General features: G+C 44.7%; 2 protein-coding genes across 5 annotated transcripts in view; one reads left to right on the plus strand and one right to left on the minus strand.

The window, feature by feature from the left end:
* Positions 1 to 510, minus strand: part of FAM117B (family with sequence similarity 117 member B) — an 81,599-nt gene extending 81,089 nt beyond the window's left edge. The window contains 1 exon segment of the mRNA XM_039495932.1: positions 2 to 510. Coding sequence (XP_039351866.1) covers positions 2 to 346 — 345 coding nt within the window. The 5' untranslated portion in view covers positions 347 to 510.
* Positions 510 to 25,875, plus strand: LOC120375195 (serine/threonine-protein kinase N1-like). 4 transcript variants are annotated; one of them, XM_039495947.1, is made up of 7 exons: positions 510 to 802; positions 11,776 to 11,906; positions 15,513 to 15,609; positions 16,903 to 16,975; positions 17,064 to 17,155; positions 17,504 to 17,576; positions 19,227 to 19,719. In XM_039495947.1, exons 3-7 carry the CDS (start codon positions 15,578 to 15,580, stop codon positions 19,260 to 19,262), a joined length of 306 nt encoding a protein of 101 aa, XP_039351881.1. In that variant the 5' UTR covers positions 510 to 802; positions 11,776 to 11,906; positions 15,513 to 15,577; the 3' UTR covers positions 19,263 to 19,719. The 4 variants fall into 4 exon arrangements, 2 of the variants coding, with proteins under 2 accessions (XP_039351881.1, XP_039351880.1); XM_039495946.1 differs by lacking the exon at positions 17,504 to 17,576; XR_005586489.1 differs by lacking the exons at positions 510 to 802; positions 11,776 to 11,906; positions 17,504 to 17,576; positions 19,227 to 19,719 and adding exons at positions 21,181 to 21,332; positions 24,122 to 25,875 and having other exon boundaries at positions 15,514 to 15,609.
* The last annotated feature ends 419 nt before the right edge of the window (positions 25,876 to 26,294 follow it).

Raw genomic sequence — 26,294 nt, forward strand, 5'->3', positions numbered from 1 at the left:
GCCGCTGCCGCCCCTCCCCGGGCGTCTGCGTGGCCACCGCGGGGCTGGCGCGAGCGCTGCCGCCGCCGCCGTTCGGGGGCGCTGCGCGCGTGGGGCTGGTGCTGCGCGAGGCAGGCGCCGCGCGTGAGAGACCCCCGCCTGAGGCGCACGCGGCGCCGCCGCCGCCGCTCCTCGTGGGGCTGCCATGTTGCTGCTGCTGCTGCTGCTTGAGCTGGAAGGGCACCGTGGCCCGCATGGGCTGCAGGCGGCTGCTCGCCCCCCCGCCTGCCGCCACGGTCGCCCCCCCTCCCCCCAAGGAGGTAGCAGGGGTGGGGGAGCCATTGCGCCTCACGCGCTGGTGGGACATTGCGTGTCCGGCTCCGGGAAGCGGGGCTCCGGGAGAGACCGCGGGCGGCTCCTCCAGGGGGTGTAAACACCTCGCGCCCCCCGCCCCGAGCGCAAGGCCCCTCGCGCTGCCAACAGCCGAGCCGCCTGCTCCCTGTGCCTCATCAACAATAGTGCCCCGGACGCCCGCACCGCCCTCCGCCGCCTGCCATTGGACACGCCTCAGCCCCGCTCGCGCCGCTGCAGCGTCCTGATTGGCTACGGGGCGCGCTCCTGAGTGGCCGGGTGCGGGCTCTTAAAGCGGCCCCGCGGTGGGTGTATGTGCGCGTGCCCTAACCCCTTGCACACGCCTCCGGCTGTAGCCCACCCCACCTGGGCTCTCGTCTCCCTCGGCGGGCCCCACGCTTCCCTTCCTCCGTACACGCCCCTCACCTCGGCCGCGGTCCAGCAGGTGCCGCCAGCAGCAGCAGGTGGCCAGGTAGGTTATGGCTATAAATCTCCAGGCTACACGCGTGCTCTTTGTACACCCACAGCCAGTGCTCACACCCCCACCCACAGCCCCTGCACTGGCTCCACACATTGACCAAGTGCAGGTCGCAGCTACCGCTAGAAGTACGCGGGACCGTGCTAGACCAAGCCATTTTAGAGCTGAAGTGGCCTGTACAAGTGAGTTAGGGACTTAAATCCAAGCAGTGCTGTAGCACACCACTCTCTGAACGGATCTTTGATTTAGATCACATAGGGGAACGTGTAATGTTTTGCCTCAGTTACACAACTCACTCACTCACTCAAACAAAATCTGCCTACAATTCAACCTCAGGTACATAACTGGCCCTCATCACCACGACTCAGGGTTCTTTAATGTATTTCTGTTTGGAGCCACCCTGCCCACCACAGGCCAGGGACTACTATAATCCCTCTTCTACAGATGGGAAATTAGGTGATAGAGAGACCAGTGGAGATGTCCAAAGTCAGAAAGGAAGTCGGAAGATGAACAGGGAATTGGATTGCCCAATTCATTGTTACTAGTTCAAAATGCAGTAAACCAGTAATGAGAGCACAGTTACACAGCACCAAATTTAGAACATCACTCTGGCTAATTGGCTTTACTGATCCTACCATCTATCTGGGAGACAGCAAAAAGTATTAGCTGTAATTGTTTCAGCATTAGCTATCTGATGGATTCCTATTTCATATCCTTGCAAGGAAACCTGTAAAAATAACTGCCTTATAATTCATATGTTCAGATTATTTGGAATACACAGAAAAGCTCTTCAACTTCAAACCGTGACAAAATTGATACATGAACCTCTCTTACCATAGCTCCCTACCTACCACAACTGGCAAAATAGCCTGCCTTCCCTTGTTACTGAAAATAACTTAGATAATTTTTTCACATCTTAGCCAGGAAGGGTTTTTTTCCCACACCCCCCCTTTTTTTCTTTGCTGTCTGAGGGGGAACAGACACACCATAGAAGCCAGGGAGTCCAACAAGCAGTTTATTTTTTTTTCTTTTCTAGTTTCATAGCAACAAAATAGTTAGGCTGGCGCAGCCTGTGCATGAGGTTGAGATCAGGCACCAAAACCTTTGAAAAACAGTCTTCCCAAAGCAGCACGCCATGGAGAAGACAGACCCAGATCAAGCCCAGCCATCCAGCTCCATGACAGAAATGAAGGGAGCGGATGGGGGACCGGGACTTTCCAGGAGGGAAGGGTCAGCCTTCCCCCCGACCAAAATCCAGGTGCCAAGCTGGAAGGATGCCCTTAACCTAGACCAAGTTCTGACTTTGGAAGACAGGGATTTCTTCCTACAGATGATGGGTTTGGAAGCAGAGGGCAAAAGAGAGGCAAAGCACTTGGAGTTGGAAGTGGAGGAGGAGACAGGCAAAGCGCTTGGAAGCGGAAGCGGAAAGGGGCAAAGCAGTTAGAGGTGGAAATCAGGCGAAGTGCTTGGAGGTGGCGTTAGAGCTGAAGCACTTAGAGCTGGAAAAGGCTTAGCTGGATCAACCAGATAACCCTAACAGTGCTTCTCCAGGTTCTGCTCCCCATTCCAAGAAATTCCCTACATACAAGGTAGGTGACAATATAGAGGCTTTCTTAGAAAAATTTTGAAAGGGCCTGCCTTGGGTACAACAGCCCTATAGAGCAGTATATGGTGGAGCTGAGGCCGCAACTCAGTGGACCCTTATCAGAGGTGGCCGCTGAAATGCCTAAACACATGAACGAGTACAACCTTTTTAAACAAAAGGCCAGAATTAGAATGGGGCTAACAGCCAAGCATGCCCGTCAGCAGTGCAGAGCAGTAAAATGGAAACCAGATGTGGCATTTTCCTGACATATCTACCACATTGTAAACAATGGGGATGCCTGGATATCAGGAGCAAGAGTTAAATCTCTGGAAGATGTGTCTTTCCTAATGCAAATGGAGCAGTTCTTAGAGGGTGTTCCTGAGGAAATAGAAAGGTACATCCTAGATGGGAAGCCCAAAACTGTAACCGAGGCGGGGGAGATCGGAACCAAATGGGTGGAGGTGATGGAGAAGAAGGAAAGCTAGTAGCAGTTGGAGCAGATGCCAGAAGGGGCAACCCAAGACAACATCCCACTATCAGGGTCAGCCCAAAGCCCCAGCAAGGAGTTCTCCACACAGCCAGAGAGACCCCAGATGCCCTCTCATCCCACCACCCAACTCTCCAACCACCCACCTTGTTCCAGCCCACAGTCAGCTGGGCGATGCTTTAAATGTAATGAGCTGGGGCATGAGAAAGCCAACTGCCCCAAGAGCACCAGCTGACTACAACTCATCACCCCGGAGTCCCACCAAGAGCCTTCTGGCCCAGATGTCTCGCAAATACCCCCAGAGCAAAGGGAAACTTAGTGTGGGTGGGAGGAAGATTACTGCATGGAGAGACACTGGAGCACAGGTGTCAGCTATCCATCAATCCTGGTAGACTCCAAATTCATCCACCCAGAGGCCCAAGTGACAGTGCAACCCTTTAAGGCCCATCCTTTTAACTTGCCTACAGCCAGGTTGCCTGTCCAGTACAAGGGCTGGTCAGGAATGTGGACTTTTGCAGTCTATGACGATTATCCCATTCCCATGCTGCTGGGAGAAGACAGCCAACCATGTGAGGCTAACAAAAAGGGTGGGGATGGTTACCTGCAGCCAGGCTAAACAGGCCTCTACACCTAACTCCATTCCTGAGCCTCCTACAGGAACCCAGCCAGAGGTGGTGGAATGAGACTCCAGACAAGCGTCTATGGCAGCAGTTGTAGATCCAGTTCCTGGAAGCCCGTGTTTGCAACCCCACCAGAGTCAGGGGAGCCAGCACCAAAGGGCGCCACAGAGCCTGCACTTGCAGCAGCAGCTAAACTGACGCAAGAGGCTGAACCAGAGGCTGAAATACCACTTAGTGCACCAGCGGAGAGTGGTTCACAGTCAATGGAAACAACCCCATGACCTGCATTGCTTCCAGTGGGACCAAGCCCGAGTCCACAACCCAGCGAGGAACTAATGTCTCCAGCATCAAGGGAGTAGTTCCAGGCAGAGCAGGAAGCAGCTGAGAGACTCTGCACGGAGCGACCCACTGCTTCTTAGCTCTTCTAACAGGTCCAGGTTTGTTATAGAAGGAGGACTCTTATACAAGGAGACCCTTTCTGGTGGACACAAGGAGGACTAGAATCCGCAGAGACAGTTGGTAATTCCAACTAAGTATAGGGAAAAGCTCTTGAGCTTAGCCCATGATCACCCTAGTGGCCATGGTGGGGTGAACAGGGCCATGGACCGTTTAGGGAAGTCATTCCAGTGGGAGGGGATGTGCAAGGATGTTTCTACCTATGTCCCCTCTTGTGAGGTGTGCCAGAGGGTCGGAAAGCCCCAAAACCAGGTCAAAACCCCTCTCTAGCCACTCCCCATCATTAAGGTTCCATTTCAATGTGTGTAGCTGTGGATATTCTGGGTCCTTTCCCTAAGAAAACACCCAGAGGAAAGCTGTACATGCTGACTTTCATGGATTTTTGCCACCCGATGGCCGAAAGCAGTAGCTCTAAGCAATACCAGGGCTAAAAGCGTGAGCCAGGCATTGACAGACTTTTTGCCAGGATAGGTTGGCCTTCCAACATCCTTACAGATGGGGAACTAACTTCCTGGCAGGAACCATGAAACGTCTTTGGAAAGCTCATGGGGTAAACCATTTGGTTGCCACCCCCTACCACCACCAAACAAATGGCCTAGTGGAAAAGTTTAATGGGACTTTGGGGGTGGAGGGGCATGATACGTAAATTCGTGAATGAGCACTCCAATGATTGGGACCTAGTGTTGCAGCAGTTACACTTTGCCTACTGGGCTGTACCACATCCCAGTGTGGGATCATCACCTTTTGAACTTGTTTATGGCCATGAAGTTAAGGGGCCATTACAGTTGGTAAAGCAGCAATGGGAGGGGATTACATCTTTTCCAGGAACTAACATTTTGGACTTTGTAACCAACCTGCAAAACACCCTCAAAAACTCCCTTGCTCAAGAAAACCTACAGGATGCTCAACAAGAGCAAAAGGCCTGATATGATAAACATGCCAGAGAGCATTCCTTCGGAGTAGGTGACCAAGTCATGGTCCTGAAAGCACTCCAGGCCAATAAGATGCAAGCGTCATGGGAGAGGCCATGGGAGGAGTCACGTGGGGAGGTCAGTTGCTCCCCCCTTTAACTGGTGCCCTCTTTGTGTCCCTCCCATGAGTCACCCAGGGGTACCTAAATCCACATCGAGACAGTTAAATACAAGTAGCCTGATTTTCTGATTTCCACAGCACCCACTGATTGAATTGTAGGTGTTCATCACTTCAAAAGTTAAGCCATTTTTACTCAGGTAACTAAAACTGGAATTAGGTGCCTGAGATTTGACAATATTGGTCTTAATCTCTCCAACCAGTTTTTCAATCTGTAAAATGGAGATAAGATCACCTAATTCACAAAAATGAAAAAAACCAACCTTCAGGTACTTCACAAATAAGAATAAGACATTTGAAGTGTTAAATATTAACCTTTCTTGTACAAGGGATGCATTGATATGACAAAGAGCTTTTAAAAATGTTTTACAAGCTCAATCTCATCAAGTATCAACTGGATACAATTTTATACACATTAAAGGCCCTATTTTCGACTCAATAGTACTATATGTATATTGAGTACATACACTGTGTGTGTGTGTGTGTGTGTGTATAAACAGACTCACAAAGCTGTTTAGTCCATCTTTTTCTTGGCAGTTGTTGCTCAACGTTCAACAAATATACCCCGATAATAATTTCTCTTATGTGACTAGCCATCTTTTCCTTAATGTTGCTAATACTACTTGACTCACTTCTGCATAGTGTTCCAAATGCCAGTTATCTACTGTATGCTTGAGGGTTCTTAATTTTAAGGATGTCCATGAATGTTTCAGTTCTCTGGGAATTTTACCACTGATTTCATATATAATAGAAAGAAGGATCATTTGCATTATACCTAATAAGGTCAAGGCATAATTACATGCATCATGCACCATAACCACATAGCAGAATAAGGGAGCAGGAAAGCATCACTCACTCAAGGAGCAAATAGACAAGTATGAAAAAGGATCCTGTTTGATAATACCTTATATGCTTACTGCAAGAAAGAGTTGAGGGGGAAAAAAAATCCACAAACATATATGGTGAAATCTCCATAGGTTTGGTGTGGTGAAGAAAGAACCACCACAGAAATACTTGGAGAAAGGTCACTGTGCTGGTGTGTTGCTAAGGCACATTGGTCATTAAGGGCCTACAATGCCTCCAAAAAAAAGTGGCCTCTATCCCAGACAAGTAAGACCTTTTGTTGTATATGAATACGTGGCCTAATGTTAGAGGAGGCAGCTACATAATTTTCAGCTCCACTTCCTAGATTTGAGGGGATTTCTTTTAAGAATAGAATGGCCAAGGAATGTGCAGAGTAAAGTTAGCTCTTCATTTTTTCCAAGAGTTGGATTTGTGGGTTTATGATATGCTTGATCTTGGGGGTCAGTAGTGATATTTAAAATGTTTTAATTGCCTTAACATGAAAGGCCAATTCTTGTTTTCCTTACACAATTAGGTCACATCCACTGGGCTAAATTCTGTACTCAGTTTTTACATTGGGTCAGGGAAGATGACAAATAGGATTTGGACTAATGTAGCACTTCTTATACCAGTAAAATGGAAGCCAAAGAATGAAAGACTTTGTGGAACAGCTCCATTCTGTGAAAAACAAACTCCTATTGCCTCTAGGTAGCCCTGAGTCTCATACCCCATAATCTAAAATGAGATTAAATGAACAAAGGAAGAGATCTCTGGAGCAGTTTGCTATTGGTTCAGCCACAATGGAGTGCAATTATAATATTGAAAAATACATGTCCAGACGCATGCAAGCATACACAATCATTTACTTAACAGGTATGTTTTCTAGCTTCCTCAACTCTAGTTTATAGGAAAAAATCCTAATTTCTCCTTTATGTTTAAAAACAAGCTGGTCAGCAACCCTCCTATTCAGCTCACTCCTTCTCCAAACAGTTGGGCTGTGTACACACACACACACACACACACACACACACACACACACACACTCTCTCTCTCTCTCTCTCTCTCTCTCTCCCTCCCTCCCTCCCTCCCTCCCTCCCATATACTACTACTGATCATTCTCCCCAATCAGGGACAAGCTGAGATTATTACAGTGTTGCTGCTGCAAGAGATTTGCAATGGAAACTAGCTAGTTTAAAAATTTTAATGAAATAATCAAGATTTAAGTGTGACAAATCAAAAGAATAAGATTCTACATGTGATAAACCTCAGAAATTACACAAGTTTGTGTTAGTTTTGCTGATATGTTGTGTTTTCCTTCTATTGTACAATTGAAGTTTGTACACCTGTTTCTCCAGTGCAAGGTTAGATACTCTTCTGCTTCCAGAGAAGAATAGGAAGAAAATTCCATCAAGGGAATATTGGAGTTTCCAGCAAACTTATCCTCAGAGAGAGGATTTTTCTGTAGGAGGTGATGATCAGGCCCATAGTATTTAAACCTACTTCAAGCTTGTATCTGGTGATTCCAATGCATCAGGGTTTCTCTCATTTCTAAAAGCATTAAGTTACATTAACCCTATTGGGCAAGGCTTCTCACTTCGCATGAGCGCCTCCTAGTGGGTGTACACATGCCCGCTCTCTCTCTGCTTTTGCAGTGCTCTCCACCAACAGTTTCTCTTTTTCAGATGGGTTTTCCAGTAACTCAGCCCTCCATCTGAGTCTCACACAGTCCGTGTGAAATAAAATAGACTAGGGTATACAGTCCAACAGGGCCTATCACAGTACCCTTGCCGATCTTCTGCAGCCCTCCCTGGGCTGATTTTCAAATAGTCCCTGCTCTGGAAAGGAGTAGTGCCCCCAGGGGTTCCTCCCTGTAGACTCTTCACTCTATAGTGAGCTGCAACTGACCCACTCGTTCAGTTCAGTTCATCCCTCTTCCCGGGTATTAAAGTTCAAGGCATATGACCCCCTTTGGGGTCTTCAGCTTCTTTCCTGGACCTATGTAATCTCCCTTCTAAGGGCACTCAACCACTTCACCTGCGGGCTGATAGAGCAGGGAAGGGCAGAAGGAGACCTGGGCCCACCCACTACACTGGGTCCCAACCCAGGGACCCTACAAATAGCAGCCAACTGCTGCATCCCTTTAACTAACTTGTTGCTGCTACTGTTCCCTAGGCTACTTCCCCACACCCCCAGCATATTCAGCTTTACATTTACCTCAGGCTGAAGTCTTGCTTGAGTCCCAGTAGCCAAACCAAGAGCACCAGCCTTGCTCCTCTGGCTCCAGCCAGCAACGGAACTTCTCAGCTCCAGCAGCTCCTTTTATGAGTTGTTGTCAGTAGCTACCGGTGTGGTGCTCTGGTCTTATTCAATGATGATAACAGTCAGCTGCGTGCATGTTCCCACTGTGTGCTGCCCCGACTCTGCGCAGATAGCTGACACAGCAAACCCTGAGAGAACCCCCAAAGACCACAGACTCTAGTAAGGTACAAAGAAACCTGAGCCAGGTTTATTGTCAAATGAAGCACAGTAATAGTTTCCTATAGACTCTACAGGACATACGATGAATATGTGCCCCCTGGCAATGGACACAGCCCAGTCAGTGGCGGGACACTCCACTGCTCCCTAGGCTGGACACTCCGGGACCTACTTTTATATAGTTACAGGACAAATTACTCTACTCATCCCTAGTGACGTATTGAGGTACAGCCCCTTGGCTCATTAGAGTGCTGTCTCCCCCTTTGATCATGTTGTTTCAGACAAACAGATCTATCCATCATGCTGTCCTTTTGACCCTGTCTTTAAGATGCACCTGCCTGTTCCTTGTTAGGTCTATGGAGTGTCCCTGTGTCGGGCTGTCCAGGTGCCATCTTGGTACAAGTTCCTCTTATTAGCACTTATATGTGAATGCACCTGCTTCTAACAACCCTCTTCTCGCCAACTTCTGTGAGTGAGGCCTGCCTCTGGCTCACAGCCCAGCTTTTGCTTAGCAATGCCTGGAAGTACTTTGGTTCAGGCTTCAGGCCTCAGACTGAGCCTCTGACACAAGAGTGTATGTTTCAGGGCCTCATTTTACTACATGAGTCTGCTGGGCTCTGATTGGCTGCTTCACACTCAGCCTCTCTAAGCACCTTGGAGGACTCACCTGGGGTGGGGTATGGTAGGACCGTGAGGGTAAACAGTGAGTTGGCAACATTTGCAAATGGTACAAAACTACTCAAGATAATTAAGTCCCAGGCAGACTGTGAAGAGCTACAAAAGGATCTCTCAAAAACTGGATGACTGGGCAACAAAATGGCAGATGAAATTCAATGTTGAAGAATGCAAAGTAATGCACATTGGAAAACATAATCCCAACTATGCATATAAAACGATGGGGTCTAAATTAGCTGTTACCACTCAAGAAAGAGATCTCGGAGTCATTGTGGATAGTTCTCTGAAAAAATCCACTCAATGTGCAGCAGCAGTCAAAAAAGCAAATAGAATGTTGGGAATCATTAAGAAAGGGATAGATAAAACAGAAAATATCATTGTCTCTATATAAATCCATGGTACACCCACATCTTGAATATTGCATGCAGATGTGGTCATCCCATCTCAAAAAAGATATATTGGACACGGAAAAGGTTCAGAAAAGGGAAACAAAAATTATTAGGGGTATGGAACAGCTGCCGTATGAGGAGAGATTAAAGACTGGGACTTTTCATCTTGGAAGAGAGACCACTAAGGGGGGATATGATTGAGGTCGATAAAATCATGACTGGCGTGGAGAAAGTAAATAAGGAATGTTATTTACTCCTCATAACAGGAGAACTAGGGGTTACCCAATGAAATGAATAGGCAGCAGGTTTAAAACTAACAAAAGGAAGTATTTTTTTCCACACAATGCACAGTCAACCTGTGGAACTCCTTGCCAGAGGATGTTGTGAAGGCCAAGACTATAACCGGGTTCAAAAAAGAACTAGATAAATTAATGGAGGATAGGTCCATCAATGGCTTTTAGCCAGGATGTGCAGGGATGGTGTCCCTAGCCTCTGTTTGCCAGAAGCTGGGAATGAGTGACAGGGGATGGATCACTTGATAATTATCTGTTCTGTTCATTCCCGCTGAGGCACCTGGCATTGGCCACTGTCGGAAGACAAGATACTGGACTTGATGGACCTTTGGTCTGACCGATTATGGCTGTTCTATTCTTCCAGTAGGGGGCCTTTGGGCCTAGTACATCTGTCACACCTCTGTACCATTCCTCTTGTCTTCACCTAGGAAATTCTACTTATTCTTTGTCATTGCCAGTGTTATTCCTGAGAAAGTTTTACTTCTTCCAGAAATATTTGTTTCATTTTGTAGCAAGTTGCTAAAAAATTTTTTTAAACCAAACACACCACAAGAACCAGAAAAGGCATAAAAACATTCATAACAATTTCACACAAGAGTTCTTACTGCACCTGAAAGACCAAATGGTAAAAGGCACATTGATCAATGCTTGTTTTTAGGGTATATGGCAAGGAACAAAGCCACAATTCTGACTGTACTTATGGACAGAAATTTCAGTAAGGGCTATAGCACTCCCCATATTATGGACACACCCCAAGAAAAAAATGGCACTGTTCCATATGGTTGCTATGAGAAACACAAGCAAAGCATTTAAAAACACTGTTCACTAATTAACAGTTTTGATGGCTTTACATGCATTATGCCTAGTCAAAGTTCAGCATGTAAAGTCACGTACACGGTCCTAATCAAAACAGCACGTACTTCATATATTCATTTGTGTTAGCTGTAATGAATGTGTTCCAACAGGATTTTACTCCCACAACTCATGCAAGTGATATAAACAACTAAGCCAGAGATCTCAAACATTTGAGAAGATTATAACCTCCAATTATATGCAGGTTGAAAGATTTTTAGAGGCTTTTAAAAATTAAATAAAGTTCCAAGCCACAAAGTTTGGATCCAAATTCTAACTTTCCCCCAAATTCTAGTTTCTTGAATCTGGGTATTTGATTCACGTCCTGGGAGCAAAGCCATTGTTGGTAGATTTACTTTTAGATCTATCAGTATTACAAGGATCCTGTTAAATACATGTATTGCAAACAGTGCCCAAGAAGAGCTAAATACACAACACTCATTCATTAGTTAGGTTTGTTTAAAAGCATGTCAGGTAGTAAATTCTTAATGCCCCTAGAGACCGAAAGGTAAAATGTACAAGTGTTTTCAAATCAGGTGGAATGTACATAAAACATGAAGGTAAACAAGGTAGGGAGATGGGCAAAACAGTAAACATGACAGAAAGCAGAGAAATCAAAGAAAGAAATCTAAGTAAACAAATGGCCAAACCTGCAGTCCTGTCTCGGTTAAAACCAATGTCCTCACAGGCAGTTTTTTCAGACTAAAGACCAAGGGTTTGCGAGTAGAACTGTCCACTACTCAACCTAATGTACACAGAAATAGCATTGTGCTAAAAAGAAAAAAACCTGTTAAAACAGACGACACAAGTAATTTCAAAACACATTACAACTTTGTCTCAAACCTAAATCAATGGGTTAGAAGGACCTGGCTACCAAAGATGCTGCCTCTTTCCCCATACAACAGCACAACCGTTATGGAAAGCAATAGAGTTAAAGGGATGCTTTAGAAGTCACACTTGTGTCTGAATCTTTTTAACCTGCTATTATTACAAACAACATCTATGATTGCTGTGATTAAAAGATTAGAGAATTCGAACTCTAATCCAAAAATTAGACTCCACCCCACAACCACGTGACAGAACTTTGCATATAAATCCCCTGTATAGTCAGCCTTCCTGTGGGGACACAGGAGCAGGCATAATATTAAATTATTTAGAATTTTTTTAGCTGACTAGATTTCATGTTGTTGTCTCTTTTAACAGGAGGGAGTGCTAATAAAGCTTTGGACTGTGAGGTTTCCTTGATTCTGAAACTTGCACCTAGGTCTGCAAGATCCTCAATTTGTTAACCTTCCAGAGGAGCTGTAAAACATATTTCTTCTTGGCATTTGGGGTTGTGAGTGGACTGAAGGATGTGAGATATTTTGTGGTTTAACCAGGGCCAGCTCCAGACCCCAGCGCGCCAAGCGCGCACTTGGGGTGGCGTCCCGCGGGAGGGCGGCAAGTGGCTCCGGTGGACCTCCCGCAGGCATACCTGCGGATGGTCCGCTGGTCCCGCGGCTCCGGTGGACGTCCCGCAAACATGCCTGTGGAGGGTCCGCTGGTCCCGCGGCTCCGCCGTGCTTGGGGCAGCGGAAATCCTAGAGCCGCCCCTGGGTTTAACTTATGTAAAAGCATCCTGAGCAATGGATGTGTGCTTGAATATAAATCAAAGTAGATACCATAAATAAAATCTTATTAAAAATTTGAACAAGAAGCACCACCACATTTACATTATTAATGTCTTTTAAAAATGTTTTAGTATAAAACAGTATCCCAAGGCTTTGATCCGCTTACCTCCATTTAGATAATGCATGTTTGTCTGGCAGACCCTGTTCTCCAGTGTAACTGTGTTACAAAAGCAGACAGTACTTCCACCCGCAAGCCCACTATGTGCAACATATTATTGCCCCTTTTTACCCAAGTAGGTAGTCAAAGTTTGGAGCTCTGGGGATGTTCCAGTTGGGAGCAGAAATTGGTGATAGTCATGTATTTCTCTGATGCAGTTTGGGATATCTACAAAGAATGCAGAAAATCCTGTGTCTCTGAATGCAGAGAGAATCAAATAGCAGGCAACAGCTTTTTTTCCTCACAGTACCAAGCACACTTTTTTCAGCCTGCACCCACACTCCAAAAACCTCTTCCCAGGTTTCTTCATGGGTCAGACCCTGTGCTTTAAGCTGCTCCTTCCAGCTGCATGTCTCTCTCCCAGCTTTTTTTGTCTGCGAGGGGCCTTAACCTTGCAGTTTTGTTAATTGAAGAGTAAGTTCCTACTTATCAATTTCAGTGAGGTTTTAATTCAACCCATAACAAAGTTTCACCCCCCTTATAACAATGTAATTACTCAGGAAGAGGCACCAGGCTAATTTCTTTGAGTCAACACACTACATGTATGTACATGATTATAGCATACATGATGAGTTCATGATCTGATTTAAGAGACAACATTAAAAACAGCCTGGTTGTGAGCAAGATTCAGCTATTGAGGAGAACGAGAGACTTGAGTTACTCAAAATTCATCCCTCTGCCTGATAAGGAGCAGCCGAGAAAGCATCTGAAGGGGAATGTGGTCCATTTTCCCCTTAACTAGAATGAAGTGACTGAAACCCCTTATGGACTTCTGTTTGGGGAAAGGTTCAACAGCAGTAAAAAGATATTACCCACAGGATTTCTGAGGCATACTGATTTTTGGTTTTGGAGTCAGACACTAGCCTCTCTTCCATCTAAACAAAGCACAAGAAAATAAAATATGTAAGTTTACCTGTTGCAGACAATGTACTGCATGTTAATTTGTATTTGGAGATAAAAGTGCATCTTCCAACTTTAAAAATGGGGCGTGGCCATGAGCAAGCAAATTATTTTTCCTTAAGTGTATTTGGGAAAGTTTAAGATTTTTAAAGCCTAGACACACAGCTTATTCTAGCAGCATGATGGAGGTGGGACCCATATTTATATGGAGATGTAAAGTGTGCTTCTCTAGTTCCAATTTCAAGACAGAAGACTCCATTTGAATAAGAAGAGAGAACTCTTTATTAGCGGCACTAATAGTGGCTGCTATTAAAAGTTATCCACACCATGAGTATATTTAGAATAGGAAATAACCATGGCAGCTCAGATCTCATTTATCCAATTACCATACTGTGGTGATAAATGATCTATAAATGATTGATAGAAAGCTGTACATATACTTGTGCTTTTAGAGAATGTAGTGAAAATACGGTCCTTGCCCTCAAGAGTTCACAGTCTTGTTTTGTTTGTTTTTATATAACATTAAAAGGAATGTGAAATACAAATAAATATGGTCTCTACACATTATAAAGGAAGAGATTTTGAAATAGTTTTGGTTGTATATGTACTAATCCTCTAGTTAGACAAACCAATTAGCTCTATTTGAGTAGACTCTAGCAGAAGGAGGGTGGACTTCTTGTCTCTGGGAAAAGATCTGCTTAGAAATACCTGGTGGAGATTTCCTACCACAAAGTTATAGTTGTGTCTTTATGTAATTTGCTAACGTCTCAACCTGACATAGGGTTTGCTTAACATGTATAGTTTCCTTTTCACCATCCTGCTGAGTAGAAGCCCACTAAGTTTGAACTGCACTGGTATGTTGTCTACATTTGTTGTCAGAAATTCCCTGTAGCTTCATCTTGGAGGGCGACATTTTGATCTTTTGAGAGTTTCCAACACAGTCTAGGGGGATTTAGAAACTTCTCTTCCACTACTGATAACAGCATTTATACCATGCACTGTTCAGATGTGGCATCTCGTGTGCTCTTTCCTGCTGTGTCATTCTCCTTTATCATGACTTATACCACTGCTGCAGCAGAGATGGACCACTACAGGGCTCTTCTCATAGACGGAAAAGAAAATTCTACTGCTGGAAAGTTATTCATGTTAGTTTGTTCATGTTGCTAGAAGCTAAAAAACTAGAAGAGACAGGCATCTAGGCCCAGGTACTTAAATACCTTTGAGGATCTATCTTACATTAAATCAATGGGAGTTAGGGATCTAAATACCTTTCAGTACCTCAGAGCGGTAGCCGTGTTAGTCTGTATCAGCAAAAAGAATGAGGTGCCACAAGTATTCCTTGTTCTTTCAGTACCTGCATCTTAGCATTTCACAGCAGTTGTAAAGGGGGAGAAACCAGAGGTCGGCAACCTTTCAGAAGTGATGTGCCGAGTCTTCATTTATTCACTCCAATTTAAGGTTTCACGTGCCAGTAATACACGTTAATGTTTTCAGAAGGTCTCTTTCTATACATCTGTAATATATAAGTAAACTATTGTTGTATGTAAAGTAAATAAGATTTTTAAAATGTTTTAAACAGCTTCGTTTAAAATTAAATTAAAATGCAGAGCCCCCCGGACTGGTGGCCAGAACCCGCGCAGTGTGAGTGCCACTGAAAATCAGGCAGCACATGTGCCATAGGTTGCCTATCCCGGTCTACTCTATAGTTGGAATATGGAAGCAGAGACATCTAGTGGACAAAAGTGGATAACAGCATAGTTGAATTTTGTATTGAAATCCTGTATTGCAAGAACGTAGGAAGATGGGAATGACTATATTGGATCAGAAGACCTAAGGATCATTTTCCTGTCCCTGGCAGTGGCCAGTGCCAGATGCTTCAGAGGAAGATGTAAGAAACCCACAGTGCCAGATACAACAATTTCACTTTCATTAAGTCTCATCCTGCTCTCTAACAGGTAGAGATTGGCTTAAATCGTGAAGCATGAGGTTTAATAGCTTTTCCAAAATGTTTGTTATAATTATGCTAAATCTGGATAGTCTTGTTATCCATATAAATGACCAATCCCTTTTTGAATCATGCTAAGTTCTTGGCCTCTATGACACCCGGTGTGAAAAAGTATATTCTTTTACCAATTCTGATTTTTCCACCTTTTAATGTCATCAGCTGTCCCCTATGTATCACAATGTTCACTCAGATCATTTCTGTTCCCTGCGGTGTGGGACCAGACTTCGAGGAAGCTCCATAAGCTGAAGCTTCTACAGGAGCTGGTAGAAGACAATGGATTGGGAACAATTTGGGGCTGCTAGGAGGTAAAGTCTCTTTAAAGAGGGCTCTGTGGTGATCACACCTAGAACTTTGTGCCCTGCTGTGGTTATCTCCATAATAGGGAGATATTGGCGAAGTGGACAGAGTCCAGAGAAGAGCAATGGAAAATGTTAGGAAGAGGGAGAGATGGACAAGTGGGAAGAGAGCTAAATAAGTGTAGCTAAGCAAAAACACGACACTTCAACCATCTGAAGGGTGTAAGCACTAAGAGTAGTTCCAGGGGATAGAGCTAGGAATAATGGGCTGCAAGGGGAGCATCTCCCTAAGTGCTAGTTTTCCTGTCAGGGAAGGGACTATAACTACACTGTGGATCTGCTAATGTGAACAAAAGAGCCTAGATTCTTCCTTCCACTGACACACTGAGTAAACTCAGGGGTCCTAACATCAAAGATCTACAGATTCTGTCCCCTTTGCTGCATCCTCCTCTCCTGGAGGCAGGGCTGGGAACAACAGACTGGCCAGGGGACATGGCCACCTACTCTCCCAGAAGGTTGAGATATCAGACCTCCAGGGAGCAGTAGGGTGAGCACAGGCACTAGAGCCATATACTGCTCTTTGGCTCTTCCAAGCAGCAGCAGTACAGTTGGCTTTTAGCTCTGCTGCCATTGTCTTTCCCCCACCCATCCAATGGGGAGGGTCACAGAGCATGTTGCCGAGGAGCAGGGAAGGCTGGCTGGCAAATTTGTACATGGAGAAAGTGGAGATGTTTCCACATGAGCCAAACCAACCAGGAGCGGTGGAAGTGCCCTAAAAGTGCGGGAGCCACAGGTGCCCAAACTGTGCCCCCACCCCCTGTGCTGCCTCTGAGGCCCCACCCCTTCTCCTCAAGCCCCGATCCTCATGCTGCCCAGTCCCCCAAGACCCTGCCCTCGTACCCCCAAGGCCCCGCTCCTGCATTGCCTCTTCCCCCCCAAGACCTTGCCCCTCGCTCACGCCTCTCTGCCCCCTCCTCCCATCGTTCGCCCTTATGACTGGTAAAAAATGGGAGAGCCATGGCCCTCTGGCCTCCCCTGTTCCAGCATCCCTGAAACCAGCCGCAATTAATAGAGACAGTACTAGGCAGTAAATAACCGGAGTGACTTACGCTGCAAGAGAGTGCATCTCCCAGCTCTGCAGCACTGGAGCAGCTAGCATCTCCAGAATGTGGCTAGAAGTTTGAGCTGCAGGGAAGATATCAAGAACTCCAGGATTGTCTGACTATTTTCGTGCTCACTCTTCACAATTTACAGTTTGTTTCAATGCTCTAAGCCCTTAATTGCTAACTCTGTGTCTTACAGATCTCAGAGCATCTCCCTGTGGCTGTGGCACTTCTGTTTCTCTGCTGTCCTGGGGAAGGGCTGGTTTAGAAAGGTACATTTCCCTAAAGACTTACTAGAGTGGCCCTTAAAAAGTGACACTCAGCTGTGGGACTAATTCCCCTGCCCGTCCCCTCTTTTAGGTGTTCCTGGTGGAATACAGGCCTCTGAGGAAAATGGTGACTCTGAAAACCATGGAGAAGTCAGAGCTACGGGATGGGGACCTCACAGAAAGGTGAGTGGGAAGCAAGTCCGTGGCTGTGATGTGTGAAAGTACAGCCATTTGCCTTAAAAAGAAACAAGGGGCTACAAGGAAATCCCATTTCTAAGCATCACAGAAGCATTGGATGGGGCCCAGCATAGACTTTATTACGGGCCAGAGCATCCAGCTTTCTCAAAAGTGACTAATGAAAGAGGCTGCATGTTCTACATTGTCCTGTTGGGTGAGTGAAGCAGAAGGACCCAGCCTGGTTACAAGAGTAACTGAAGCTTCAAGTAGCTCTTGATGCCCTTAGAAATGCTGGAGGGAATTTACCCCCCTCCTGCCTATACCATTGGCTCTGATCTTGTTTTGTGTTTGCAGCCTGATGTCACAGAAGTGGGTACTGGAGGCTGTCAGTCAGGAGAAGATGCCCATATTTGATCCAGCTTTTCAGGTTCTTCCAGACCACAGGCCATCTGTGCTTTGTCTTAGAGTACACTCTTGGTGGGCATTTCTTTACCTTCTGCCAGGCGCAGTCCTCTCTGGACTTAAATCTTTGTCTAGGAGTTTGACAGATCCACAAACTTCCCTCTGCATGAAATCTAGGGTCTGATCCTGCTTCCATTGGAACCCCACTGACAATCCGCCAAGAGCGAGTCCCTCACTGACACCATTGGGAGCAGGACAGCATCTAAAGAGACATTTTCAAAGTCTCTCTCTCTCCCCTCCCCCCCCCCTCCAAAAAAAAAATCTCTCCAACAGGTCCTGCACAGGAGGGAGGATCTGGAGAGGGCATAGCAGAGAATGTGGCTGCTACCCAGCCACTCTATTTTCCATGTCATGGAGCAAGGCCACCTCCCTTCCTGCCACAGATCCTTCCCCAACTGTCACAGAAGACTGACCCCGTGGAGACAGGGGAGGGACCCTGGAAGTATCAGATACCTTTCTTGATGTGACAGCAGGAAAAGCCTGTCCTGCCCATAGAGAATCCTGGTGGGAAGAGGGAGGAATTGGGAACAATCAGGCTGCAAGTTTGAAGAGAAAATCCTGACTGAGGGCAGGACCGTGAGTTGTTCTCCTATCAGTTCCAGCAGCATCTCTGTAGTTTGGGGCTTGGCTCATCCATGGCCCTCAAATTACCTAGGTTGCTGCTGGACAGGGATGGGTTTGTGAAGATGACCATTTTGGCCTCTGCAAAGAAAGTATCTGTTCACTTGGGTCGCTCTACTGCCATCTCGGATGTGGACACTTGCCAGGTGCATTTTCCATATAATTTAATTTCATTACTCTGTGTGATATTTCTAGCCATTGTTCCATCAGTGTCACAGATCTGAAATATTCCAACCGGATTTTCAGCCAGAATAGAAGCAAAACCAACAATAATTGATTGATAAAGAAGACATTTAAAGTCACACTGTAGGGCATAAATACCAGGGATCTTAGAAAGCAGCACCATCTAGGAGTTCCTGGGGGTGTCCTCCTGTCCCCAGGGAATATTGCTGAAAATACTCACTGTTTGGTGCATTCCAAAGGCATGATTACTGCTCTCTTGGAGGATCTTTAAGAGACAGAAATAAATCAGTGAAGTGGCTGAAATGCACCAGTGTCAGTGAAATACCCTTTCCCATTTCCCCTGCTGTTCTAATTCTGCAAAGCACCCAGTAGTTTGCATACAGTGACTTATAGTCCCTTAGGAATCTATCTTTTGTTATAATCTCAGTTAATCTCAAATTCACCCCTGCTTTGTATTAGATATTGCTGTGGCCAGATCTATAATACTGACGTTCATACAGTGAAAGGGTTTGCTGGCCCTGCTCTGAGTTAGATACAGTGTGATATTTACCCACCACGGGGCATTGGCACTGAAGAGGCCTCTTTTTTCTTACCTCACCAGCCCTACCTTTATAATGGGGAAGAATGTTTATATTGCTTTGCCACAGATCATAGGACTCTTGTTCTGCTCCATGGGGCAGTAACTCTGACATCCTCAAATTTGGTAGCAGGATCTGTAATATTTAGCCAAGTCCAGACATTATGCACTTGGGGTGGAGGGAGATGGGCTAAAGGGCATTGCTTGGTTTCATGGAGATTTTCATTCTTTCAGGCGTTGGTTTCAGGACACTACAAACAGCATCTGTAGCACCCCAGAACCATTGCTCCAGAGGTCCTCCGAAGGGAGCCAAACTCCAGGGCTGTGGACTGGTGGGGTCTTGGAATAATCCTCCACCAGTTTATGGTTGGAGCAGTAAGTGTAGGCACACAAGCTATTCCTTCTAAGAGGGAAAAAGAAATTGAAATTTACACCCAGTGTGGCTCAGGGTGAACTAGCTTCAGGTGGCTGATTCCATTATCATACTCATGGAGATGCTGTTATTACTAGAGATGAGTCAAAAACAGGTTTCAGGAACCTAGAAGGCTCTGGTTCTGATTGGGGCCAAGATGGAGTGATGTGGTGGATCTCACTGGTCAGGATTTGGACACACTGGTCATATTGTCCCTTCCATACTCAGGGGCTGATATTACCAACATTGAAGCTACTGTTTCCAAGTCTTCAGTTTTTACATGAAGGCATCCACACATGCCCCTCAATGTTTTTCAGCCACCATTTCAAAGGCTTCAGTTACAGTCACTCTTTGTTCAGTGCTAAACATTAGTCTCCCAAGTCTGCTAATAGTTGCAGATGCAGCCCCCTGTTCAGCTCCCACCAATGTCACGTCACTAAAGGTACTTGGACCCTTGTAGGATCAAGCCCTAGGTCACCCTTTCCATGTAATAAAAGTCTGCACGATCCCTTGATTTACGTGTGCCTGGCTCCCTGCACAGTAGTGTATGCATCTCCCCAGAGAGATCTGACACTGTCATTGTTCCAGAGGCCTGTACAGAGAAAGCTTCCCCTCATCACTCACTTGCTTGACCTTCTCTTTAGGCAGAAATACCTGTGGAGACCACAGGATCTAGGGTGGGAGAATCTTCTGCCTATCCCAGTGAATGACTTTTCAAAAGCTGTATTGGTTTGACTGGTGATGTCTATATTCATTGTTTCTTTACCAAGTCCATGATTTTTAATGTATAGCAAAGTAATGAATTTAAGCTCCCAGGCCTGTCTTTTGAAGGCGTTGTGCAGGTTTCCTTTGAGGTTCTCCTTCCTGCCCCGAGCACAAGCCCATTGTAAGGGTGGTTGAGCCCAGCAATGGAGCAGCAGACTGAGCTGAAGACTGGCTGAGGAAGAGCCCCAGAGAGGTTTGGAAGGATTTTTGTTTCTGCTAAAGATATTTTCTGGCTGTTAGTTTGGGACAATTGGGACCCCAGAAGGGGTGAACTACAGGTGTGACCTGGCTGGAGGGCCGAGTTACCAGGCAGAGAAACCTCTACAGCACGGGGGTAACAATTGGCAAGGGGTGCTAGTCCCACCAGAGAGCTGTGCGGCACACCTGGTCGTAAGAAGGTGACTAGCCATGACTGGACTCGATTACGCCAGTGAACGAAAAAATACATTATTCATCCTGCTCTTGCCATGATTCCTGTGGAACCTGGGCTCCTGACTGCTCTTGGATTGGTGGAAAGATCACTGGCTCTGGCTCCAAGGACCTCCCAGCCGTGTTTATAACTCAGGTCACATGGCAGTAGCTGAGTTTAGGTGCTATTGGAGGCTTCCTTGTCTGCAGTCCATTCTGGAGCCCCACAGGGTGCAGTTGTGGTGCCGTCGACCTGAGAAGAGCAGAGTGAGTGCACCACTGAATGTGTATGCACGGTTTCCTCTCACATCATCACCCCTTGTTCTTGCACAGCATTGCCTAGTTCATGGCTGCATTCCACTGTTCAGATATATTGAGCCAGTGAGGAATGCTCTCCAACTGCTTCAGACCCCCACCTGGGTTTGGAAACACAGCAAATACAGGCTAATAGCAGTCTACCAGCTACTGGTACTGTGTGCCCACTCTCTACCAACACATCCTGATTTAAATAAGAAAAGTAATAGAGGCTAGAGGACAAGGCCTCAGGTCGGTATGGGCTTATGTGGTGCATCGGTGAGCTATAGCTCGTTGTTACCCTTGCAGGTATGGAAGAGCAAGAAACTCCAAACAAGCTACCTTCAGCTTGGAGAAAGAAGGGAAGGACAGGGAGTCTCATCTTCCCTGCTAGCGCACTACTGCCCCAGAGACCATTCGGGTGATACAAAGAAGAGTGAACCTAACCCAACAGAGCCTGAGTGAGTTTGGGCCTCAAGCTGTGCCTGGGAGATAACTCGGTCACATTTTGACATCTTGGGGATGACCCCCTGGCCAGAAATTTGGAATAACCAAAGAACAGACAGGCATACCCCAGAAAATCCAGCTTGGGTCTTTTACATTGTCCTCAGCTTCCACTGCCCTTCTGTGGTTTAAATTTCAGGGAGATGTTCTGCACCTATAAATGTAAGGCATCTCCTTGCCTTTCCACATGCTGAGAGCACAACACAATACTATACTGTACTTTCTCTCTCTTTCATGGAGACTTTGACTCATGCTTTGATGTTATCTTGACTGTGAAATAAACAGTCTAGAATCAAAGCGCCTTTAAAAAATATACTTTTATTTGGGGATAGAAAACAGAGCAAAGTACAGAATTGCAGAGACGCAAATATGAAATAAAAGTAAATGGTCTGCAATAACTATTCACATACAGACCAAAACAAAAATGGTAACATTTCCTCTCACACTCTTAACATGAGCAAAGCACAACAGGCTTTGTAGTTTCAATGTGTAGCTTAGACTCAGTCAAAGTAACAAAAGCACAGTAGCAAGATAATAGGATTTGTTTTATGCTTCATGGCAGTGTGATTTAGAAGTAAGTTTCCAGATCAGTAATGATTTTAATATCCAGCTTGCCATTTTCCTTGTCCCTTTTATGTGAAGGATCCCGAGGCTTCAGAAAGGATTAGATGTATGTGAATCACAGGAATAGCTAAAATTATACTAGGAAATATTAATAAACTAACCATGGCGTTCAGAAGGCATTAAACCCTCAAGCTTCAGGCACAAGGTAACTGCTACTGGAACTTGGGAGCAAACTTTTCCCCCTGGGTGCAGGTTCTCTCATAACTCCTTATTGCAGTAGTTCCTTCCTCTGAAACAGATTTCTTCCTCAGAAGCAGTAGTTACTAGCCATTATTGGACACAGGACATGGCAGTAGATGGGCTGCCCTATATGTGCGCCTCCAGGAGTAACATGTTTGCAGCCTTCATTTTGGTTCTCACATTTGGACTTTGGCAAGTTAAGAGATTTATGCCAAGTATCAACATGGTCACAACTCCCTTGGGGTGTGCAGTGCTTGCTGGCATTCAGTGTGTGCTGCCTCCTATGCAAGGTGTTCTGGGCAGAGAAGGGGTTACAGCTGCACTTTCTATTCTAGCCTACCCCCTGCAAAGGCGCACACACCTTGGGCCATAAGGAGAATCATTGCTTTATATGGGAAGTAATGAGCCCCCCCCCACCCCCCGCTCTCTGAGGTACATATATGGCCTCCATTACCATCAATCTCAGCACCTCACAGTCTTTAATGTGTTTCTCTCTCAATGGTGTTATCCTCATTTTGCAAATGGGGGACCTGAGGACAAGTGACTTGTCCAAGGTCACACAGGAAGTCTGTGGTAGAACAGGTACTTGAGCCGAGGTCTCAGCAGTCCTACACGAGTGCCCTAACCACTGGGACATTCTTCCCTTCCTCTAAAAAGTTTAGTTATATCTGCGATAGGATAAATTCCCAACTACAACTGATTATGCTTTGGTGGTAGACTTTGGAGCTAAAAGATTAGATTCATGCACTCAGTCCAAGTTCAGCTGGGTGCAAAACCTTTTGGCCAAATCCAACTGATAAATGATGAACATCCTATTTATGGGTGATGGGAAGATTCTAGTTTACTCTGAAATCACTTGAACCCATTTTGTTCATTTTTGTTTGGTTAGTGCTTTATACATGCAACACTGCACATTCCTCTGGGCAGGACCAAGGCCAAAACGTCTCCAAAGATCACGTGATTTAGCCAGTACGATTTTACCTAACTCCCCCGCCACGGTAGTGGCCTTGCTAATGGTATTGTCACAAACTCACGAAAGTCCACACTTTTTGTCATGAATATGATCTTTAATAAATGGAATAATGCATCGTTTTACAGCAAGCCTTTTAAACCTAAAGAATAGTCTTTGTTCTTATCCCTGTGTTTGTATCAATACAATCTCTTTATTTAGGTTCATATGTAACAAAGCATTTTCTTACAAGTATTCATAGAAAACTCTGTAGTGGCTTAACGATGTCAGCTTTCATAGTGGCATCCACAGATGATTAAAAAAGGAAAAGTAATTAGCTTTTTAGATTTCATACTCACACTGTTCCATAAAACACAACTTATACAGCATAGCGAGGTACTGGGCAGCTTATACAAAAGGAAAATAACTGAAAGTAACTATTTATAAATTCATACATGATATTTCATCTGTAATTTGAGAGAAGAAAACCCACAACAATACCCATCAGCAAAAGGGTTCTGATGATACTCCAAAATTATTTTAGGCTTTTTTCCCCCAGAAAAGCTCATTCAGAAATTAATGCTCTCTAGGTTATAGTTTTCCTTTCTTTCATAAGGAGAACAGCAGTTTCACATCTCCACACTTCAGCTTCTGTAAAAAACACCAAACCCTACAATCAGTGTTTGGCCATTGTCCTTGTATATCGGAGGGGGGGTGGGGGTGGAAGTAACCACCAACAATTGTAAGGTATGATTCCAGCATATATAAATGTGAATACAGCATATTTTCCTTTAAGGACAAGAAGCAGACAAGAAAAAAATCATACAAAAATCTTTTAAAAGTGTGTGTGTGAGAGAGAGAGCGCGCGAGCAATAAAAGCCACAACCCAGGAAAACCAAAGTGACAAATGAACTCAGTATTCACTAGGCCTTACCTGCTTTCCTCACCACCTTAATGTTACTTAATCCCATTAACTATTTCCTTTCCTTTCAGTGGTGACCGAACATGCATGTGGTAGCCTAAGACATATTACAATTAGGCTGCAGACTACATCATCATCAGGTTCTGAACACACAAGATTGAATCAAGTGCTCCAGAAAGAAATCTTGCAAATTACTACTCTGCCTGAAAAATGAGTAAATCAGCTGTGAAAAGGTAACTTTTGGAAGCCCCACGAACTACTAAACTCTAAAGAAGGGAGCTAGTTTCGATCTTTAACAAAACGGCAAAAGTGTGGAAATGGCCATGACCTTTCGTTGTCAATTGTAAAACAGCCAATTAGCCACCCCTACAACTCTGCCCCCTTGTCCCCAAACTGATGGATTAATTTACCCAAGAGAATGGAAGAGATCTGAAGGAGCTTTTCCAAACCTAGGTCAATTACTGAATTTGTTGAAACATGGATTATGTATTGAAATTAACTAGAATGGCACCTTTGGAATCACTGTCAACTTCAATTACAGGTCAGCCGTTCATTGGGTTCTGTTTTATTTTGCAATTATGTAAATTAAACCACTTGAGTAAGATTATTTAAAATGGCATTGGCATGTGCAGTAAAGTAAAAGTGTTTAATATGAATCCTGGACAATGGCTGTGACTACATCAGAGCCCAGACCACTATAAGGGAACCTTACAGTTAATGAGAAACAGGCCCTTTATCTTCAGATGTCCTGCCAGTGCTCCCACTGGTGCAGCTTTAGTTAGATTATCTAACCCTGCTCAAAATGCCAGCACCCAGAAGTGGCCTATGTACATTAGCATTCCCACTATTGGAGCTACACCAGTGGTAACAATGATGAGAAATTATAAAAAGGGGGGAAATCTGCTGTAAAGAAGGCCAGGGGGCCTGATCTTGCTTCCACTGAAATCACTGGCAAGATTCTCACTGACTTGAATGGAAATTGAATCAAGTCCTATACAAACTATTTCTTAGACAAAGTTATACCAAATAGAATTCCTATTTGAATTCCCAGGAGAGCCAAAAGCTTGATCCTGCCAGAAGTCATTGGAAGTTTTGTCATTGACTTCAGCGAGAGCAGAAGGAAGCCCAAAATGTTACATCTGTTTAATTATTATTTTATACCAAAACTAAACTACATTTAAAAAATTAAAAACACAAAACCAAAACAATATATTCCTGATGTGAAGCTTTGTATAACTTTTAACCCAAGAAGAAAAAATTTTTCAGTAGATTTAAGGCCCTGTGAAAAAATGGATTTATATTGGAACTGCACATATAACCTTAGCTATAACATCACAAAGGTCTTGTAAAAGAAAATGTCAAATATTCTTTAAATATCTTAGATTTATTTCAGACTTAATTTTAACGTTCTGAGTGTAACTTAAAAAAACCCCCAACAACCTTTAATTATTCAGCTTCAAAGGCATTTCATATCGACTGTATTCCTCATTTTTTACCTTTCTTCAAAGTACACACAGACACAGTCAATGACCAGGTTCTATTCTGAGGGATATTAAGTATTTAGGAGGAATTGCATTAGTTTCATAGTTGTAGTCCAATTTCTATTGCAATATGGAGAAGACGCAACTTAAAAATGGCCTGTGAAAAACTACATATTTGATCAGGACATTATATGTGCCTATTTCATACCCAACTCATAGTATTTAAAAATGGAATTAATGCATAACACATCTGCATCTAAATACATACACAATATTTCAAATACAAAAATATGTTATGGCTCCATTGCAGTATGTATAGCTTTTGCAGTAAGAAAGGGTTAAAAGTAATGCATACAAAATGTGATGAGCAACTGAGAAATACAAATCTACTTAACTGATGTGCTGCGCACCTGAGTGCAAAATCCGCGATTTAAAAGTAGAGAAAGTGCTGAATGATCTACAGTCCAGTTTTCATAGGCTAATGAGATGTCTATCTGTGGGTGAATGTTTGGTTAGATTGTTACAAATGAGTTCTGACATCTGGATAAGGACACAGCCTACGGATTTACTCTATACTATAGATTGTTTTAATCTTGTTTTTTCCTTTATCATTTTCTCTGTGGTAGCAATAAGGAACTATTATTTGGTGCATGTACATAGACACCAACTCTGTGGGTGCTCTGTGCCTCAAGCACCCATGGAAAAAAAATAGGGGCTGCTCAGCGTCCACCAGCCACACTGGTTCCGGCCCCGGGGCTGGCCG

The sequence above is a fragment of the Mauremys reevesii genome, linkage group 11, assembly GCF_016161935.1.
Source record: "Mauremys reevesii isolate NIE-2019 linkage group 11, ASM1616193v1, whole genome shotgun sequence".
Classification (NCBI taxonomy): Eukaryota; Metazoa; Chordata; order Testudines; family Geoemydidae; genus Mauremys; species Mauremys reevesii.

Excerpts from the sequence above, each read along its gene's own strand:
- LOC120375195 (XM_039495946.1), top strand. The coding sequence starts at position 15,578 with ATGGATTGGGAACAATTTGGGGCTGCTAGGAG. Across the intron at positions 15,610-16,902 it reads CAATTTGGGGCTGCTAGGAG|ATCTCAGAGCATCTCCCTGT; the intron begins GTAAAGTCTCTT and ends TGTGTCTTACAG. Across the intron at positions 17,156-19,226 it reads GATGGGGACCTCACAGAAAG|GCGTTGGTTTCAGGACACTA; the intron begins GTGAGTGGGAAG and ends TCATTCTTTCAG.